Source organism: Herpailurus yagouaroundi, unplaced genomic scaffold (assembly GCF_014898765.1).
Source record: "Herpailurus yagouaroundi ecotype Mexico unplaced genomic scaffold, PumYag 187, whole genome shotgun sequence".
Taxonomy (NCBI): Eukaryota; Metazoa; Chordata; class Mammalia; order Carnivora; family Felidae; genus Herpailurus; species Herpailurus yagouaroundi.
Window position 1 is genome coordinate 18,376,500 of NW_024412418.1, and position 22,369 is coordinate 18,398,868.

Consider the following 22,369-nt stretch of genomic DNA (forward strand, 5'->3'; position numbering starts at 1 on the left):
TTTATTTATTTATTTATTTATTTATTTATTTATTTATTTATTTATTTTTAAATGTTTATTTAAAGAGAGTGGAAGCAGGGGAGGGGCAGAGAAAGAGGAGGGCAGAGGATCCAAAGCAGGCTCTGCCCTCACAGCAGCAAGTCCTATGTGGGGCTCGAACTCACCAACTGTGAGATCATGACCTGAGCCGAAGTCAGATGCTCAACCAACTGAGCCACCCAAGGTGCCCCGGAAGGCGGGAATTTTTAAAGAGAAAAGTGGTATTAACTTGAGGCTTCCACTGCTCTCACCATCAATAATTTCCCTTTTTGATTTGGAGAGGCAGAAGTTGATCCCATGCCTACCTCTTTCTGGTTTCGGTGGACTTGGCCGTCTTGATGGTGCTTCCGTCCTGGGCGATGTCTCTTTCCTGAGAGGCAGGAGCATCTCTAACAGGGAGCGGTAGGACCACCGTTTCCTGAGTCACAGGGACAACCTCCTCATCCGCCCCTTGCTGGCCCAGGTGCTGCTTGGCATAGTCAAAGCCTTGCACAGGCTGCAAAGAGGAAACAGATTTGTGGTCACGTTTTTGGCAAAGTGTGACTCTAATGACGGCTTTAAGAGAAGATGGGCAGGAGAGTGCATGTGACAGGACCATACTTAGCTTTCTGATGAACGGGAGTTAACCCAAATCTCCCTCATAATTTCTATCTGCGAAATCAGAATCTGTGCTAATTCCACTTAGCTATAGAATCTCTACGGGGAAGACTTACTTGGAAAAATGAATAGTGTAAACAAGATGCAAATATGTGTGTGAGAACAAACTTCTTCCAGGAATTAAAAAAAAATGTTTTTATACATTTATTTATTTTTGAGAGACAGAGTCAGAGCACAAGTGGGGGAGGGGCAGAGAGAGGAGACACAGGATCCGAAACAGGCTCCAGGCTCCGAGCTGTCAGCACAGAGCCCTACACAGGGCTCGAACCCACAGACCGTGAGATCATGACCTGAGCCAAAGTCAGATGCTTAACCGACTGAGCCACCCAGGCGCCCCAAAGAATTTTAAACGACCAATTTTAAGTTACTGGATACTGCTAATTAGAGACTCTTAATTATTATATGAAATAGGTCCTGTATCATCTCCTGCCTAGGAACATCTCGTCATCCCTGAACCCTACTTTCACATGGCCTTATGCACAGTAAGGGGTGTGTGACTTTGCCAAGTCGCTGGGATTCTGAACCTCAATTTTCTCATCTGAGAAATGAAGATAATCAGATCTGCGGTACCTAAGCCACACCTGAGTATTAAAGGGGAATCACAGCTCTGAAAACAGAGGGAAAGAAACGTGCTTCCACATGTGAAGCAGTACAATCATTAATAATAAAATGGAATTTATGGAATCACTCAAATCCAGACCTATGGCTCTCCTATGATTCATTACTGGGTAATTAGCAAGGCTTTTATTGCACAATGTCTGAAATCCCAAGTGAATAAGGCAGCTGTGAACAAAGCCCAGTAGACATCTATTAGTGGGGCAATAAAAAACTAAGAGGTGTATTTTAACAATTCCTGGGAGTGTCTCTATTCTGCTTTACACACCAGAGCAGCACAACACAGATTTAAGGCAAGCCCCCCGCGGGGCCCCCCCCCCCCCCCGGAAAGCACCAGCTCCAAAAGCAGACTGCCTGGGTTCCAATCCCGGTTCTCCCACGTATTAGCTAGGTGACCTTGGGTAAGACACTGAAATTCTCGGCACATCAGTTTCCTCACCTATAAAGTGGAGATCATAGCAGGGTAAACAGGATCAAATGTGTAAGTATGTGGAAGTGATTTAACCACCCTCAAAGAGATGCTGCGTGGATTAAGTAGGTAAATGTATGTTCAGCGTTTAGTGAAGTGCTTGGTACGTTGTAAGTGCTCAATCGATAATAGTTAATATTGTTAGCCTTCCATTAAATCATAGACCAGGTGCAATAGAAATCAATGATTTTTTTCAGGAAAATTTGGAGATGAGGGTTGCCTGGGTGGCTTGGTCCATTAAACGTCCCACAGTCTCACCTCAGGTCTTAATCTCAGAGTCATGTGTTTAAGCCCTGCATTGGGCTCCATGTTGGGCATGGAGCCTACTTAAAAAAGAAGGGAAAAGAAAAGAAAATTTGGGGAAGAAACTCCACCTCCACAATGTGTGTTTCATTGGAACTTGACATGGAGAGAAGCCCCTCCTTCAGCAGTGAATTTAGCTAAGAAATGTAACAGAGAGGCTCCAGCCAAATGGAATGGTCTAGGACTGTGGCCCAGCCTATCAAATCTTACTACCACATCTCAGGACAAGATGGAGTTATATTGCTAAATCCAGCAAAGCTTCCTTATTTCAAGCTGTCTGTAGTTCTGCCATGGACAGTTCCCCCAATTCCCAGGGAAACTCACTCTGGAAAGTGTGCTCAGCCCTTCCTCTTCACTGAGACACACACTCTGACCCAAATGGTGACCATGGACATTCCGTGCCAGGATCCGGGAACGTGCTTCTGAAATAGTGTTTGTCTGTTCAATTCCTCCCTCCTATGGTGCCACATGAAACAGAATGGAGCCTGCGAATAACCTGGTCACGTTCCTAGACTACTGAATTGCCAGCTCCTCGAACCAATGGTCACCAATTGGATTCACCTGAAAAGTTTCTAGAAGCTGAGCTTTTCTCTCCAGGTCCACTGTTTCATTGTCTCCTGGCTTGGTCTTGTGGCTTCCATTCAGATCCTTTGACCAGCTTCCAAAGTTATCTCCCTAAAAACCACATCAAGTCATGTACTCCGCCATTATAAGTCTCTCGTCGGGGGTGCCCGCGTGGCCCAGTTAGTTAAGCATCTGACTCTTGATCTCAGCCCAGGTCTTGATCTCAGGGTGTTGAGTTTAAGCCCTGCATTCAGCTCTGCGCTGGGTGCAAAGCCTACTTAAAAAAAATGTTTTGGGGCACCTGGGTGGCTCAGTTGGTCAAGCATCTGAATTCGGTTCAGATCACGATCTTGCAGTTCATGGGTTCTAGTCCCACATCGGGATCTGTGCTGATGGCTCAGAGCCTGGAGATTGCTTCAGATTCTGTCTCTCTCTCTCTGCCCCTCCCCTGCTCACACTCTGTCTTTCAAAAATAAATAAACATTAAGAAAAAAATTTTAAAAAGTGTTTCACGGCACTCAAACTCTTCAGCAAGGCATTTAAGGCCTTTTGCAGTCTGGCTGGACCCACCTGCTCAGCCACGCCTCCTGTTGGTACCTTTTCCATAATCCTCCCATGCCCTCATTAGCCTATTCAGCATAGTGCCAACTACAGTTACTGAGCACTGGCTTGTGCCTCGGACTGTGCCTGGTGCTGGATATATGAGGATGAATAATAGCCAGTCCATGCCCTCAAGGCATTCACAGTTTCAGCCTTATTTGGTATGACTGGTACAGTGCTGAATGCATGATGTCAATTATGACATTTCATCCGCACTGCAGTTCAGGGGGTGGCATTATTATGATTCTCCATTTTAAAGATAAATAAACTGAGGGTTGGAGAGGTTAAGCAACTTCTCAGGCTCACCCAGCTGGTCAGGGGTGGGGTCGGGATTTGCACCCAGGTCCGCGTGATGCAGAGCCAGGATATCTGAGCACTGCCTGATGATTCCTCCCATGGCCTTTCCCCTCATCCTGCAGCCTACCATCTTGGTTGGGCATCTGCTACCGTACTTGGTCTGGCTCCCATGTTGAGACTACTGGCCTGTCTGTGAGGAACTGAGAGTCTCCGATGGCAGGTAAGGCTTCCCAAGAACCTAGTTAGGACAGCAAGCTGGCTCTGGTCCTCTCCCTCTTGCCCCCACTCTCCCTGGATTTGGCACCTCACCCTTCACACTGTGTTGAAGTTACCTGCTAGATACTTCAGGGGACTGGGTTGATGATGAGTGAGCAGAAACAGAGATATTAAGGAAGGACAGGCTTCAAGGGTGGCCACTGTTATTAGGTTAATAATAACAGTTCTCACATATGCTCAGTCCTGACAGCCTTCAAAACACTGACACCTCATTTTGTGCTCACAAACACCCTCTGAGGAAGCAGGGCAAACATCACAGTCTTCGTTTAACAGGCAAGAACACAAAAGCTCAGAGAAGTCCAGTGACTTGCCCAAGATCACACAGCTAAGTGGTGAAAGACTCAAGACCAGTCCCTCACTCTTCTGACTGATGGGTAGTGGTCTTTCAGTCCTCAGTTTGAAAATCACCTGAAATTAATTAATTGCCATTGGACACACCCTCGTGACCCCTGATACTATTAAGACATAATGAAGTATCTATAGCTGCTTCAACGAGTTTTGTAAAATTAGAAAATCAAAATAATCCTCAACAATTTCAAAGGTAGACATGTTATCCAGACCTTTGAAGAAAAAAAGGACCTTTATAATAATGAAGGCCAACTTGTATGTAATATTTATGTGCCAGGCACAGCTCAAAGTAACTTACGAAAATCAATCCTCACAACAACCTATAAGTAAACACTGTTATCATCCCCATTTCACAGATGGGAAAACTGAGGCACAAAGAGGTTAAATACAGGCCACACAGTCTGTGAAAAAGAGGAAACAGCTGGGCACCTTCAGGGGGTGACTGACCTGTCCCGGGCAGATGGTCATGCCAACCATTGTGGGCCCTCCATGCTCCATCCTGCATCTGGATGTGGCCCTACCTACTGTCCTGTAAGGCTGCCTGCTCCAGGAAGCTGTGTTCTCATCAATTATATGAAGGGAAACACTGGGCAAAGGCTGTGAATCCAATGACAAAGAGTAAAGAGAAATGAACCAGGAAGAAAGAAGCTCACGAGAGCCCTGACACCTGGCCCTCCTGCGTTTATCATTTTCTCAACACTACCTACAGAAGCCCAGCTGACAACCATGGTGACAGGGTCACGTCTATGGTACCTTGTCTCCGAAGAAGGGTACGGCCGTGCAGGCCCTGGCCTCGGCTCCCAGGACGGCTGCACGCAGCTCCTCTTAGCCTGTCAAGTCTATTACTGAGACTCAGCAGGGATCCCTGGGAATGTCCTGTGGCACTGCCGTCTGCATTCTAAAGACACGATGATGTCCCTGGAGACTAGGAGACCATCCTCCCACGCTATGGAGTGGTCACGAAGGCTAACTTTTTCATTCCGCCTCTTTCCTTGGCATTAAATGAATTCTGGTCACACACACACACACGGTGTGAGATGCGACACGGGCAGCTCTCTCCTCTCCAACACTGCAGTGTCCCTGGGTTGCGAGGGCAGAAGGACTGCGGTAACAAAGAGGCAGTTCCACCCCGCTGGCTTCCTGTGATAAAGGAGCTTTGCAAATCAAAGTGCGGAGCTCAGCCTCATTGAGGGAGAAAACAACCAGAGCTACCACACACAAGTGAATTCAGTCTTCTCCTGGAACATAAATTGGCTTGATTTTCAACATCGGCCACGTATCTCTTCAAGCACAATTCACCAGGTAGGAACATAAAAGGGGCTATGAAAACCCACAAACATGAATCTCTTCCAGCTCCAAACAGCTTTCAAGCCAGAAGGTACACTGAAATCGTGTGCTGCCCCACTCACCTCAGCAAATTAATAAAATTTTGGCTTAATCTGTAACACAGAGTTGCCATTTACAATCTCAGTATGGCATGTTTTGCATTCCTGGACTCGGCTGCAGTTAGATTCTGGTAATTACTGTTATGTCTGGAAGGCTCAGGTTGTAACTAAGCTAAGATGGAAATGAAAGACCCCTTCTTGGAACAGTTTTATTTGTCACTGCTTGGGCAATGGCCAACACTGTGCTGCATCTGGAAAGCCGGTGCCCTTTGTGTCAACAGAAACAGAACAACATTCTTTGGAGTTTGGCTCTTTGGTAGACAGAGCGTTGCAGCTTTGCAACAGGTGAATTAGTTTAACAAACGATAAAATTCAATTGATTTCTTTTGCTGAAGCAAGGTGTGATCGTCCAGAAAGAACCAGGCATGCATGACTGCTGGCAAGGACTATCTCCATGACCTGCATTCCAATGGAATGAAAATTCCTTTTGCTGTTCCATTCCTGCACAGGTGGACAAAGCTCAGAAGTTCAGCGATGGAGGAAGAGTCTACCTGCCAAATCTCAGGGCTCAGGAACGGGTATAATGTGGAAAGAGCCCAAAGACACAGCTATGGGCCCGAGTCGCTCCTTTTGCTGCTAGTTATGTGACTTTGGACAAATCCCCACAGCCTCTCTTTCCTTAGCCTTCTCAACAGTAATGTGAAAATAATAAAACCTGCCCTGGCTATGATCTACCTTATAGGGCTGCTGTGATGAGCAGATGAGGTCACAGACCCAGAAGAACCCAGCAAATTGTAAGGCATTATTTAAAGATCAGGTATTACAGATTACTGTATTTCCCTCGAGGGGATATCATGAAGGGAGCTATGTGACTGGAAAATTAGCGCTGGGAGTTTCCTCTGTCCACTCCCCTCCCCGTCACCAGAGGTGTGGAGGCTGTGCAGGGTGCATGGGCTCCCGGCCAGCCTCCAGTTGAGCCACTGAACCAGCGTGTGATGACTGCCCGGCCAAGACTCTGCAGCTTGCCCATCATGGCAGCCTTCGAAGATAAGTCACTCTGGTCAATGGAAGAAGGAAAATTTTGAGAGTCTCATGTGCCCAGAAGAGCCCTGCATTAGGAGCCAAAAGCCCTGGTTCTACCATCAGTTCTGCTACTTACAAACTGTGTGATCTTAGAGCTACTTCTCTGGAAAAGGACCATGTCAGATTAGATGGCCTCCACAGCCCCTTTCAGGTCTATCCAGCTCCTAATTTTCTGTGTCTCAGTTTCCTCACCTGCACAACAATGGCTCTTCCTTAAAGCATTGCTGTGAGGATGGGAGCTGCTGTAGGTAAAGCCGTCAGAAGTACTTACGGCTCAGAGAGAGAGCATTATTAGGTAAGCATTAGCTATCGTGGCCTGACGATAAACACAAATGGTGCACAATGATGGGAGTATACTGAAAAACACTGAATTGTACACTTAAAAATGGTTAAGGTGGTAGATTTTATGTTATGTATTATTTACTATAATTTTTTTTTAATCTGAATAAATAAAGGGTCTCCTTCAAGATAGGGCTTGTCAGAATGTTTCTGAAGGTACTTGCAATGACCTCAAAAGCTACCACTTCCCACACCTTTGCTCTCTGAGGCAGGTTCATCATGGTGTCCGGCTTGAAGTCGTTCTTGTTCTTCCGGCAAAGCACAGCAGTGATGATGATGATGATGACTGTGACCACAGCAATGGGTGCCAGCACTGCCGCGATGATCCACAGGTTGTTGGGTGGATTCTTCACCACGGCTGTGGGAAAAGCAGAAGGAGGCATGTGACAAGGGGCACCAGAAGGGGGAAAGCAGCCCCCACACCCTTGGTCCCCAAGTCATGAGATGGTGAAGAGGGTTTGGGATCAGAAAGGCCCTTGCCTTGGGCAAGTTATTCAAGGTCTCTGAGTCTCAATTTTCCTCGTATGTAAAACGGGATTATCACTTTGTAAGGCACCAGAGAGACGGGGGTGTATGTGGGGCTTTGGTGTGGTCCCTACTAGGTGCTCAATAAATGCTAGCCTTCACTATTCTTAAGAGAAAGAGGAAGATGGATTGGTATCAATTTTCCCCAAAAGTAATGTCTATGAATCCAAAGAGAAGAGAGAAAGTCTAAGGGTCAGAGTTGCATTACAGGCAGGAGGCAAGGCTACAGAGAAATGACTCTAAATACTGTAGTGAAGCCACCCTCCAAGTGAGCAATGAATAAACATAGCTGAGTGGGTGGATCTAACCCCCCCATGGGCTGGCTGGGGAAGCTTGGAAATGCCTTGGTCTAATCATAAGGATCAGGCTGCTCTCAAAGCCAGAGTAAAAAGTAACCAAAGCTATTGTCAGCAGGAAGAATGTGTTATTAGAAGAGTAGGTGCCTCTGTGGGAGTGGGGTTGGAATTAATTAACCTGCAAAGGGCAACAGGGTAATGGTCATGCTCTATATCAGGATAGGGGTTAGGGTCACACAGGTGTATACATTTGTCAAAACTCATCAAACGGTATACTTAAGATATGTACATTTTATTCTGTGTAAATTTTACCTAAAACATCATAAACAAGTATTGAATTCTAGGCAACAATACGCATGTTGAAGTGTTTACAGTTGAAGTCTGCTGATGTTTGCAACTTACTTTGAAATGCATCAAGAAAAAACAAGTTGGATTAATGGCTGGATGGAAGGACAGGGAGATAAATATGTGATAAAGAAAGCATAGTAAAATGCTAATTGTGGAATCTAGGTGGTGGGACACAGGTGTTCACCATACAGTTCTTTCAGCTTTTTGTTATGTTGGGTTAGGAAGATGTAAGAAAAAAGAAAAAGCCCTTGACATGAAATGGATGAGTCTCCCCTATGCTCACTGGCAGGGAAGCCTGGAAGATACTTCTGTCCAATCAAAAAGATTAATATGTTCTTAGAACTAGAGTAAAGAAAACAGTAACCAAAACAGTTGTCTAAAAAAATAATTACTGGAAGGGAGTGGGTTTATAGGAAATCTGGAAAAGAGAGCCAAAGGGCAGGCAAGAACTTGTCCATGTCAGAGGAATGTGCCCCAACTGGCAGACGTCTGCAGGTAATCCAGCCGGGACAGGTCTATCGTGGTGAACAAGATGGCTGCAACTGGCTGTTTCGGTTTAGTGATACTGTCCATCAATCCTAGCCAAGTTCTCTGTTCTCCTATACCCTAGATGATCTCACAGACTCATGGCTTTAAATACCATCTGTGTTCATGTATAGATCTCCAACCAGGACCACTACCCTGAACTCTAGATTCCTATATCCAACTGCCATGGATGCCATTTGAGATTCGCCAACTCAAATTTCCAACTGGGTACTTAAGAGATATCTCAAATTTATCATGTTCAGAACCCAACTCTCAATTTTCCCCCAAACCTGCTCTTGTGATAGTCCAATAAATTGCAACTCCTTCCTTCCAGTTGCTCAAGGCAATAACTTTGCCACTGATGTTGACCCTTCTCTTTTATTCTTATCCAAACTTCCTATTCATTGGCAAACCCTGTCATCTCCATCTTCCAAATAAATCCACAATCTGTTCACTTCTTTCTATTGCTACACCCACTGTGGTCCAACCTACCAACATCTCTCATTTGAATTACTGCAATGGCTTCCTACCTTGTCCCTTGTCCTCTATAGACCATTTGCAACACAACAGCTGGAATGATCCTTTAGAAACTCAGATCACATCACTCCTCTGCTCAAAACCTTCCAGAGGCCCCCACTCCCCTCAGAGTAAGGGCCAGAGTCCTTATAATTTCTAGAAGACCGTAAGTAATCTGCTTTTCCAACCACCCTGGTTACTTCTCTGGCCTTACCGCCCACTGCTCTTCCCTTAACTCACTCTCTTCCAGCCTATCAGCCTCCTACTGTTCCTCAAACGCGCTGGACATGCTCCTCTCTCAGGCCCTTTGCACCAGCTTATTCTTACAGTTAGAATGCTCTTCACCTAGATATACATGGCTCCCTCCCTTACTTCTTTCAGGGCTCTAAACAAGTGTCACTATATCTACTCTCTATCAGATAGCAATCCCTGACCTTGGCATTCTCCATCCCCCTTGTCCCCTACTTAATTTTTCTCTAAAGCAGTGCCTCTCAAACTTGAATGTGCATGCTAATTGCCTGGGAATCTTGTTCAAATGTACGATTCTGATTCTGTGAATTGGGGTGAGGCCTGAGATTTTGCCTTTCTAACAAGCTCTGGGTGGTGCTCATGCAGCAGGCCCCCAGGCCACACATGGAATGGTAAGGCTCCAAAGCAGGCATTACCATCTGACATGATACATATGTATTTGTTTCATCATCTGTCTCAGCTCCTCCCTGAAAAGGTACACTCCAAGAGGGCAGGGAGGTTTTTTGTCTCTTGTTTACTGCTATGCTCCCAGGGCCTAGAACAGGGCTTTGTACACAGTAGGTGCTCAATTAAAAGTCAAATGAAGGTACAAATGAACTACCATTTTCCCTGTTGCAACTCAGCTCCCCATATAGGTTTTCATATGGCAAAAAGTAACGGCCAGTTAAAGAAGTCCCATCTCTTTGGTAGTTCTAGCCTATATTTTAAATTAATATACTACCAGTCTGGTTTACATATCAATCCCTTATAAGTCCGGTTAACATAAGTTGGTCTTCCTGATGCTGCTGAACTCTGAGGGCTACTAGATCCACAAAGCTGAGGACAAGGCTCTGGAATAATTTAGAGACCCCACTGGTAAGTGCCACACAGTGAGTCAGCTGGTCTTTTCTCTCTGACTTTAACCACCCTTTCTGACTTCAGTTGGTAACTTATTAGCCAAGATCTGCCTCTCATCAAGAAGCACTTGAATTTGGAGTTCTATTAGGACAAAAAAAGTCTTCTTTTCCGTAGTTTTTAATCAATCGGTGATTAATCACATTATTAACTTCTGAAAACAGCTCATTAGATAATGTGCCTCTGGTGACATCAAACATTTAATTGCTACTGCTTTTAGCGATTTAGTATTTATATGTGAGTTTTATGCCACTAACATTCTTTAAAACTTAAGGGTTTCTATGAAAAAAAAAATATGCCTCTTTTGCCTATGCTATTCTATCCTGATGAAGAAAAATATATAGTGTATCAGAACATGATACCCTAAATAAATATCTCATTAGCAAGACTTAAAATTTACATGTCTTCTGCTTTTACTTTGTTTTATTGTTTTGGTGTATATGTATGTTCCTTCCTGGTGCGGTATATAAAATCCTTTCGCCTCTATTTAAATGGAAAGAATATATTTATCTTAGATATATTAGTAAATTCCTTTAATGGTCAAAGAGATACTAAAGTTAGGTCAACTGAAATCACTCAAATCTAATGTATTCATTGGCATAGTGATCTAAAACTGCAAGTCATGTACAGAAGAGGCATGAATGGTTATTTAATTTGCAAGAACTTCAATACAGAAAGGATAAGAAAGGAGGGGGGGGGGACAACATGTTCTGACCTTCTGCTGTGCCTTAGGCACTGGGATAGGTTCTTTGCCCAGGTACTATTCTTACCCTCAATTTGCAGGTGAGGAAACTGAGCCACGGGGAGGTTAGACATTTTTTATGAAAAGTCACCACTCTGAAATACAGTTTGTCGGTTCTAAGTTAACACACATGCCTGGAGGTGTTTTGTGTGTGTGTGTGTGTGTGTGTGTGTGTGTGTGTGTGTGTGTGTGTATGCAGGGGAGGGGCTGGCTCAGGGCCCAGGCACTGGGGAGCACTCAGTCCATGTCAATCTCCTGCCCAACATTCCTGTAGCTCTCATTCCACTCAGGGTGCAGCCCTTGGGGCTCTAGTAACTGTGACCCCTCACCTGCACCCTGACCTCCTGGCTGCTACTCTCTTCCATCAGTGACACCCTTGCTGGGTCTCAAACCCTCCCCCTCTGCCTGGAACCTTGTCCCTAGGTAGCCTCAGGCAGCCACTCACTGATCTTCTTAACCCCCGGACATTTAAAATCATGGCCGTTAAGGGCACTGGGTGGCTCAGTTGGCTGAGTGTCCAACTCTTGGTTTCAGCTCAGGTCATGATCATAAAATTCATGAGACTGAGCCCTGCATTGGGCTCTGTGCTGGCAGCACGGAGCCTGCTTGGGATTCTTGCTCTCCCTCTCTTCCTGCCCCTCCCCCACTTGTGCACGCTCTCTCTCTCTCTCTCTCTCTCTCTCTCTCAAAATAGATAAATAAACTTTAATAAAATAAAATAAAATCATGACCATTATTTCCTTGGTACTCCCTGGCCTTCCCTGCTTAATTTTTCTCCATGGCACTCATTAGCATCTAACATATTGTTTACTTATTTTGCTTATTTGATCTGCTACTCAGAAATGTAAGCTCTGTGAGGGCAGGGGGTTTGTCTCCAGTGCCAGGAGAGCACCAGGCACATAATAGGTGCTCAAAAATATTTGTCGGAAGAATGAATGAACACAAATTTCCTTCGCCAAAGGATCAGTCTCTCACTTTCTTAAAGTGACATTTTTTGAAATAATGTCTGACGGCCATGTAAAGTACACCACTCTGGTTAACTTCAGTGTGGGGAGAATTTTCCCTACTCCACCAGCTGGGTCACTGCTCTGAAGGGCCCCTCACTCCAGATCCTGCAAACGGAGCAGATGAAAACCTCTGTCGGACATGCGGCCACTTCTGTAGCAGTCATTACTGTCCCGTTACTCAGAGGGGATGTGAGTCAAGGGGGCAGTGCATGCAGGGCACTGCAAGGTGGCCCCAGTGATTTAGAAAATACTGGAATCCACAGAACGTTAACACTCTCCCTTCAGAGGGACAAGCTGTTCGTTCAACACCGTGACTCTCCATTTAAGGTGCTGACGTCAGATTCACATTGCAGGCTGATTTCAAAACTATTAAGGGAAAGTGAGATTTAAGACATCTTTGCTTCTCTTCTTCTTCATTGGTCTTCGCTTCCTCCTCATTTGATCCTGAGCATGGAGGCATTTCCCAGGGTCTGTCCTCCAGCTCTGCACTCTCCTTGAATGTTCTCTGGGAATTTATTTCTAACCTGTATATACAACATTCTCAAAACCTATCATGTAACTTAAACCTCTCTCCTGAGATCTAGCCTTGACCTCCCAAAACGTTCCTGAACTCCACCCCGAGTCCCAACAACACGCCCTCCATAACCCGTAACACCTCCTCAGTATCTGAATAGCGGCCCTTAATATCTCATCACTTTAACCTCAACATGGCCCAAAGTGAATCAATTACCTTCTCCCTTCCAGAAATGCTTTCCCCTCTAATCCCCTTCCTAGTTTCATCACTAGCACACTTTTCTCTGAATTACAGGGGTTCCTAATCTTCAAGTCACCTTTCCTTCTTCAGTCTCTCTTCCCTTCAGTCCTTCTACCTTATAGATGACTTATAAGACATTCAGTGGATCATTTACGAAGCACTCAGTAGGTGCCCCAGGAGTGTACAAAGCCCCTTACATGCAATACTTATCTTGTTTCACCCTCCAAGTAGCTCTGTGAGGTCAGGGCTTTTTTATATTCTCATTTTACAGATGAGGAAAATGAAGGTTAGAGAGGGTCTTTTTTTTTTTTTTTTTTCCTGGAGCTCCAAAGTCAGACAGTGGAAGAACTGGGGCATGAATCCAGGCCTGCCATGTTGCAAAGACTCTGCTCTCAAGTGCTCACCTATGGTGTCTTCAACCACATGCCTCGCCCAGGGCCTGGCAGAGACATTTAGCAAAGGTCAGTCCTTCGCTCTCACAAGAACAGAGCCAGGCAGTAGCTGGAGCTGGATATTCAAAGATGAATGAGACGTGGTACCTGCTTTCAGGGAGTTTATGAGGGACAGAGAGCAAAAACAACTCGTTGGTCCCATGTGATAAAGGCAGTGGAAGCGTCTGGCACTAAGGGAGATGCGGTCAGGGATGGCTTCAGAGGACCAGGGAATGTGAAGAATGAATCCTCCTGTATGGCTGAAGCATGAAATAGGAAGGAGAGCAAAATGGGCAGTATGATTGGAACAGTAGCCCGGAGAGCAGGTTGTGAAGAGACCTGAACATTTGTTAAGTACCTGTTGTGAAGGGCTCGGAAGATCCACTTTGAGAAGTTCAGATTTTATTCTGTGAACAATGGAGAGCCACCGTTTTTTTTTTTTTTTTTTTTTTTTTTTTAATGGAGTAGATGTGAGATCAGAATCTGTGTATTAGGATAACCCTAATTACAGTACGGACAGGACATTAATAGCAGAGTGTCTGAGATTGAGTCATTTGGTAGGAACCAGCAAAGCCCAAGAAGAGATAACAGTGAAATGGAGAAAAGGACACACATTTATTTGTGAGTTATTAGACAGGAATGGAGAGGACCAAGTGGCCGTGAAGGCAACAGAGAAGTGCCATTGAGGAACAGCCGCTTTGCAGGCAGGCATAGTCGCCTCCCAACTCTCATTTCCAGAAAGCTCTATGCACCTTCTAGTCTGATACAATCTGTCTCTCCTGCCCACGCTCTCAAACTTTCCACTGTTTCCCATCAACCACCATTGGCAAAGCCCCCAGAGCCTCAACCCTTCCTCCCGATGCTCCATTCACTTTTTTGCTGTAAATAAAGCCAGCTCCCCTTTCCTGCCCCTTCCCAAGTACCACAAGGCCTGTATTAGAAGTGAGGAGGTCAAAGAACCAAATGGTTAGCACTGAGGATGGATTGGGGACAGGAGAGGCGATGGAGAGGAAGAGACAATGAATCGGGTTTAAGTCTCCAGTGAATTATGGGGGACAGCAGGGCGTTTGGAGGAGACTGCAGTGAGGGGGAGGCAGCTTCGAAGGATCGGGATTTTGAGAGACTAGAAGAAATGGTTTGCACATAGCAGTGAAGCCTGAGGAGGGAAGACGTGCCAATCTTAAGGCATTTCTCTAATCAGTTGGCAGATTCTCAGTGGATACTGTTGCACCCTTGCTCAAACACCCCCCACACAACCTCAGCCTCACCTGCCAACCTCACCTCATTCTGTCCCAAGAGAGCAGAAACAATCACAGAAAATGTCCTCAGGCTTCCATTACTGAATGGCTACCTGACCAGCACCCACACCCCTGGACTCTGCTTAACCTCCCAGTGCAGAAGGATGAGCTGCCCCTGCTCCTCCTTGTCCACTTAAGGACTTGTGCACTTAAGGACTTCACTCCAAGACAGTTTGTGTCTCTCTCTTCTGCATTGTCTATTTCTCCCTATTACAGTAACACATCAATATTCAGCTGTGCCCCAGTATCTCCCATGTGCCTCTCCAGTAACTGCACCATTAATTTCTCCCCTTTGCTGTCACTACTTCCCAGCCCCATCCTCCCCTCAATCCATGCTAGCTAAGCATCGGCACCAACTCTGCCTGGAAACCACTCCTACCAAAGTCACCAACAATCTCTACCTTACCAAATCCAGTTAATCTCTGCCCTTATAGCACAGCAGAAGTTGACACAGCAGCTCACTTCCTTCCAGTACATTCCTTTCTTTGCTTATTTCTGGACCCCACTCTCCTGGGCTTCCTCCCATCTTCCTGGCCACTCCTTCTCAGTGTCCTTTGCTGGCCCCAGCTCTTTCCTCATGTGGATTACCCAGCTATACTCATGGCTAATCTGGTTAATTTCACCTGCTCCCTTAGTTCCGTCACCTGTGTTGATGAATCTGGGGTCCTAGCTCCTGAGCTCTGCATAGATGTCTTTTAGATATCTCAAACCTAACATGTCCCAACCAAACTCTCAATTCCACCTCCCCACTCTTGCTCTAGCCCCAGTAAACCTCTTTCTTTCCTGCATCTTCTGCATCTCAACAAATGACACTACAACCAGCACTCAAGCAAACACGTAGGAGTCACCCTTGATTCCTCTGACCCTCACCTCCTCCTGCCACACATAGAATCCATTATCTTGCCCTATCAACTCTGTCCCTCAAAATATGCCAAATCCATACACTTGTCTGGTCTCTACCTCTATCCCTACCACCTTCACCTCTCGCCTGGGCACCTGCCATGCTTTTCATTCCTTCCTCTATAATTTATTCTCTACCTGGAGAGGGGGAAAGAGCTGAGAATGGAAACCTGGGGGACTCACATAAAGAGGATGCAGCAAAACCAACGGAGCAAGTAGCTGACCTGACCAGAGATGGGGACAGAGCCCACAGGGAGGGAAGCAGAGAGGAACAAAAGACGAGAATCTGGCTTTAAAATATCATTTCAAAGACAAGATTGCACAGGATGACTATGGTTTCTAGGCAAAGGTGCATCTGTGAGAATCTGTTGGCCAAGGAGGAGTGAATCTGCATCAACGTGGAAGCCACACTCACCACAGATGGAAGGCAAGAGATGAGCAGAAGAGGAAAACCATGAACCAGGCATCGGGTTCTTTTTTTTTTTAATTTTTTTTTCAACGTTTATTTATTTATTTTTTTTTGGGACGGAGGGACACAGAGCATGAACGGGGGAGGGGCAGAGAGAGAGGGAGACACAGAATCAGAAACAGGCTCCGAGCCATCAGCCCCAGAGCCCGACGCGGGGCTCGAACTCACGGACCGCGAGATCGTGACCTGGCTGAAGTCAGACGCTTAACTGACTGCGCCACCCAGGCGCCCCAAGGCATCGGGTTCTTAAGGAGCATGGACACCAACTAGGAAATCAATGGGAGATGACCTTCCATCCCCTGATGCTCAGCGGGCTACCAAATCTAAAATGTCTACCACATGATCTCTTATCTTCATCACCACCCCCATCCTCGTTTTCTTTACAGACCTCGTTTGGGTCCCCAACGCCGGGGCCACTGCAAAGCCTCCTCACTAGTCCTGCTGCTCTTATCCTGGACACTGCTGACAGGTTATCCTCCCTAAATACTGGGTAGTTCTAATGACACTACTCCCGCATATAGAAGTCTTCAGTAGCTCCCCACAGCCTACTGTATTATGTATGATCTACTTCTCCCACCATCCAAGGCCCCAGTCTCCCAAGCAAAACCCTTTCTGAGCTCATCAACTCTTCCTTACGTGTCTGATCTCCAGGCAACTCAAACCCCTTGTTTTTCGAGCATGTCTGGCACTTTTTGCCTCCCTTCCTTTTCTCGTGTTTCTCCCTCTTTCTGGAATATATACCTTTCCTCTCCTCCTGGTGAAATCTTAGCATGTGATACAGTTGAGAACACATACTTGAAGTCAGATAGATCCAGATTCAAATCCTGGTGATCCAAGTACCAGTTCTGTGATATTGAGCAAGTTAGTTAACTTTCCTGAGCCTAGGTTTCCTCGTCTGGAATTTGGAGCTGAATAAAGATGCTCCAAAGAGAGGAGAAAGTGAGAAAATCCATGTAAGGCAACAAGCATAGTACCTGCCACAGAGGAGGCAACTATTGTTTTTAATACCTTTTTCTGTTCTTTCTTTCTTGATGGCCCTTCAGAGCAAACTCTCCCTCTGCTGAGCACTGGATCGTTCTGCCTCCCCACTGCACTTAGCCGCTTTCTGCTCCTTTATATCCTCATTAATTCCTTCTCTGCTTCTTAAAGGCAGTGACCAGGTCTAACCACTTCTGTATGTCCGCCAGCACCGAGAACAGTTCATGCAGGACTCTATAAATGCCTATTGAATCAAATTATCTTTAATTCCCCAGAAGACAATATAATCTCAGCCGTGGTGATTTTTCTAGCTGTGCACAGGACTATGGTGAGGAGGAAGAGTGGGTAGGACTAGGGACAAAGTAATATCATTATCATCATCCTAGTATCCAAAACATATCCCTTACCCAAAACCTACTGCTTCAAACAACACAGGAAATAGCTGACTGATTTAAAAGAACCTTCTAGAACATAAAATATGTTTAGGTCTGGGTCCATTAACGTGAGTTTGGGGAATCACTTTAATTTGCAGGAAACATTTAATGGCATTAAAAAATAATGAATGGAAAGACTATCCCCTTACGGTCAGCTTGCAGAAGGACAACATGATGCAGGGTCAAGGCCATCCTTTGGGAGTCAATGGTGCTCAGGATCTTGGCAGCTGCGGTCCCCAGCAATGGCTTCCCGTTGTACAGGGTGTAGTAAGTCAGCTCCGCCGGGTCCTTGGGTCCCGGCACCCGTTGCATCTTTACCATCTTTCGGAAAAAGAGAGGCCATGTTTACAGGGCATCTTGTACCGACCCTGCAATCACCTGGGCGATCAGCAGGCTCTCTCCTGATTGCTGAAGCCTTCGGTGCCTAATTGGACCCACAACGTATTTTTTAGAGCTCAACCTTTGTGTACCTCCCCATCACCAGCATCCCAAGAAGCGCTGCTATTGCTGGAAAGGGAGACAGGGAGGAGAAAAAGGTTCTGAAAATATGAACATCTGGAAAGAACAGCTTGAGACTGGAGAAGAAACGTTGAAATGGTGATGTCTTCCAGCCTCCAGAGAACTCTGGCCTCATTTGAAAATAGGCCTGCACATTAATTCAGGGCATGTTAGGTTATTCTCAAACAAGATTTCTAATTTCAAACTCCTGCAATTGCCAGAGAGGGAAAAAAAAAATGAACTTATATGTCTGCAATTCAAAAGATCTCTGATAAAAGCAGTACTTGGAGACTCAAAGTTCTTTTTTCTAAAATAACCTTTGTTGCTTTTTCTCCCTGGACAAGTTATACATATTCACTACAGAAAGTGTGAGAATACAGAAAGCCATCAAGAAATGAAATAAAATAAAAACAATTTCCAATCCCTCTACCACAAGCTAATTACTATTATTGTGGAGCATTTGCTTCTGTTCATTGCTGGTTTTCCACACAAACCTTTTATTTAGTATTTTACAAAGCTATTTATCACACTCTCTATCTAGAATCATACACTGCTATTTTTACTTACATCCTTAAATGACCTTAAATATAACAAAAGCATAAATGGTAATTTCTACACAGCATTCTGATGCACACCTCATAAACTTATTTAGCAAATCACTTATTGTTAAACAAATTGTTACTCATTTTTCAGTACTGTAGCTAATTGATTGTTATTATAAATACACAAAACATAAATTTTTATACGTAATGTTGTCCTATGCATGCCTCATAAACTCAACAAACACTTCATTTTTGAATGGTTACTTTGTTATCAAGTTTTCACTACTATAATTAACAACTGATAAACATTATAGTATAGTATTTTCCAAAGTGTATATTACAGATTATGAGCTTTATAGGATATTAAAAGGTATGGCAGAAATGTTTACAGCAATATTGGTCACAAGAGCAAAAACTGTGAAAATTCAAAAGTCACTAACAGTAGGATGGATTAATGAGTTAATGGTATAGTCACGCAATGAAATATTATAGAGTAGTATAAATAAACTATGTCTATTTGTATCAATATGGGTGAATAAAAAAGCCTGATAAGAAACAAATCACTGAATATAAAATTTAAAAACAGGCAAAACCAAATGATGTACTCTTTAGGGATACATACACACATGGATGGTAAAATCTATACAGAAAATTTAGGCATGACTTAAAACAAAATTCAGAAGCACACTCAACTCTGATAGAAAGGAAGGGAGTAGGTATAATCAGAGAAGACACATAAAAGGCTTCTGGGGTAAGGTGAGGGTAATTTACTTTGGGTTGTGATTTCTTTTTATTGGTGTTCTTTGAAGTCTACATGTCTTTATACTCCTTTGTATGTATGCTATACATAACAATTAAAAATAGGTATTACTACAGCCCAATAAAAAATGGGTTTAAAAAAATCTGACCAGATACTATCTGAATAGCCAATAAGCATATACAAAATGCTCAATGGAGAAAAAAGGCACTGCTATCACCCAGCAGAATGACTGAAATAAGGGTTGACAAAACCAAGTGTTGATGAGGGTGTGGAGTAACTGGAACTCTACATCTGGATGGTGGGAGTGTAAAATGGTAAACTTTGGGAAAAGGTCTAGCAGTTTGTCACAGAGCTAACATACACCAATGCTATGAACCAGCAACTCCACTCCCACATACTCAAGAGAAATGAAAATATATGGCTACAGAAAGATTTGTAGAAGAATGGGCATAGCAGCTTTGTTTAAAGTAGCTGAAAACTGGAAAAAGTCTGGGTGTCCATCAACAGAAGAGTGGTTAAATAAACTGTAGTCTATTCATACAAGGGAATATTATTCAGCAATAAAAAGGAATAAGCTCCTGCATAACACAACGTGATGAACCCAAAAAACACTACATGGAGTCAAAAAAGCTTTATACAAAAGAGAATATACTTCCATTTATATGAAGCTCTAGAACAGACCAAACTGATCTGTGCTATGGAAATGAATATGTTACCAAATATAAAATAGTAACATACACACTGTTAATTTTAGAACCTAGATGGTGAATTTGTTGGTGTTCACTATAAAACTTCTTTCTGTGGGCTTAAAAATGTTCATAATAAAATGTCGGAGAAATATATTACTAAAAACAAGGGTCTTATCAGCATTTAAATTTCCAAACTAGTATGTTGGCCAAAATTAAGGAATTTCTTTACTACAGGTCTTTTTAGAGGCTTTGGTATGCCAACAGGCCTTGGGAATCTTCAAGAAGGGGCTACAGGATGAATCCTTGCCAAACTGATATGGCCACAGAGCCTCTTTGCCCCAAGGCACCTCATAGGACCATTTTTCTGGACGCTCTCTGAAAGACACTGCCCTCACTTTCTGGTCTTTGTGTTCACCTCTATTCTCCTCAAAACGTATTTCCAGGAGTAAGTTTGTGACCATCCAAGAGGTACTTGTCTAAATTGCTCACTGGTTCTCCACAAAGGTCATACCCACTTACGGTGTTTGAAAGTACCCATTTCACTTCATGCTCACCAACCCTGGATAGTACCATCATAAATCTTTGGTAGGTGAAAACGATATCTTGTGGTAGTTAAAACTTGCATTATTTTGATGACAAGTGGAGTTAAACATTAAAAATTGTTTATTGGTCATATGTATTTCTTCTTCAGACTCAATTTTTCAGATACATTCACTAGAGGAACATCTTTAAATTCCAGACATACAAGTTTCCATCTTCATGAAGGTGGCTCATCTTTTAAAATTATTTGAGCCCAGAAGAAAGGCCTCTGGGTGGAAGGATGATGTAAGCTATGTAAGAGCAAATCTTATTTGGGAAACTTGGCCACGGCATTCCTGTCCCTCAAAGGAGAGGAGGTAAGGACAGTGTTAGTACAACCAGGTAGAAGGTGAATGCGCATTCAAATATTTAATACCTTCACTCAATTTCAATTTCAATTCTTCTTACGAAGATTCCTCCAAGGGTTATGTTACCACCTCTATAAATTAGGATTTGCAGAAACAAATCCCTACTCACTTCACTCAGACTTCCCAGGCAGCTATGGAGCCAATCACATTGACTACACAGAAGAAACGAGGAAAGAATATCTTGGTGGGCTGTTTTATACATGTAGAATGGATTAGGTTTCTTAGGTTTACAAAAAACAGCAGGATTATATGGTCGTTCTTTCTCTCCCTTCAGCTGAGGCAAATCCCATTTCACTCTCTGAGTCCCAACGACTTCCTCTCTCTTATTTGGAGAAGTGTGAATTATAGGGCTCACATGGACCCTAGAGAGGGTAAACCATAAACCTGGCACAAGAAATAAACCATCACTTTACCTGGTCACAGGCTGTCACAGACCACAAAGACTTAGAATGAAAGCAGCATCTAAGAGGACAAGGGGCCAAATTCACCAACTGTGAATGGAGGACCTAGAATCTCCCTCAAGGGATGATGCTTGTCTCAGGCAAGGAAGTGTGGTCCAGAAAATGAGTTGTTTGTACTTTCAAACTCCCGAGGACACAATCTGCAGACAGATTGGAGTAATGCCTATAATTTTCTATAAAACGCTTCCTCTCTTAGACATGGTAATATCAAGCATGTGTGTTTGCATTAAGTTACACCCTAGATGTGGCAATTGCCAATCACGAGTTCACACTCTAGGGGCAGTTTGCTCAATTCCAATTAGGAAGCCCACACTCCGGAGGCAGCCGCCAGGAGTGCTTCTATACTTTGACATCTTGCTCAACAGAGCTTTGTTAATTAGCATAACAAATGTTAGCAATGGGTTCCCAGTTTTGGTGAAATTAGTGGTATTCAAGATACACGGATTGGCTAGAATGCTAGAGATGGTTCCCACTCTTGCCCGAATTGAATAAAGAATCAAGAAAGAAGCTTGGAGCCTCTAACCTTGGGGATGGTCATTGTGTCTGTAGAGTTCCCTCTGAAGCAGACTGAGAAGAGCTGAATCCTTGTAGATGGATTATTTGGGAGGTGCATGGAACTGACGGGAGGGTGAAGAGGTGATTCAGGGGGTGGAAGGGAACTAGCGAGAGGTACATTATTAATCTAGTTACCACTGTGGGCAGCTAAAAAAGCTTAATTCTATGGGAAATATCTGGCAATTACTGAAAACATACATTTCAGAATTCTCATAGCCACAAAGCAAGAGAGTTGCTGTATTCACACCCCCACCGCTAGTTAATTCCCAGGCACTTCCAGCCAGCCATGGCATCGACAAAGTGGGTTCTGGCATCTCAAGAATGGCCCTTCAATAAAGGTTCAGCAGTGGCTGTTGGAAGCCCAGTAGCATTCAGTAGAAATGGGAAGGGGATTTGGGCAATGCATCAATAGTGTCTGCTACAGCTCTCTCGCCTGAATCCCCGTGTGGTCACCTGACCATTATAAACATGGAGGGCTCTGTTTGTTGAGACTGACTAAAGAAGGGTAACAGACTCCTGCAGCTGGAATATTGATTGGTGCATCTGCCATCCATAGGAGTTGTGGCAAGAGATCTG

General features: G+C 44.2%; 1 protein-coding gene across 7 annotated transcripts in view; it reads right to left on the reverse strand.

Moving 5' to 3' along the window:
• Positions 1–22,369, reverse strand: part of KIAA1549L (KIAA1549 like) — a 267,700-nt gene that overhangs the window by 70,318 nt on the left and 175,013 nt on the right. For all 7 annotated transcript variants that reach the window (XM_040495491.1, XM_040495494.1, XM_040495489.1 and 4 more), the window contains 3 exons: positions 17,491–17,662; positions 7,170–7,333; positions 345–535 (listed from right to left, as the gene is read on the reverse strand). In XM_040495491.1, the coding sequence (XP_040351425.1) occupies positions 345–535; positions 7,170–7,333; positions 17,491–17,662 (527 nt within the window). The remainder of the gene's footprint in view (positions 1–344; positions 536–7,169; positions 7,334–17,490; positions 17,663–22,369) is intronic.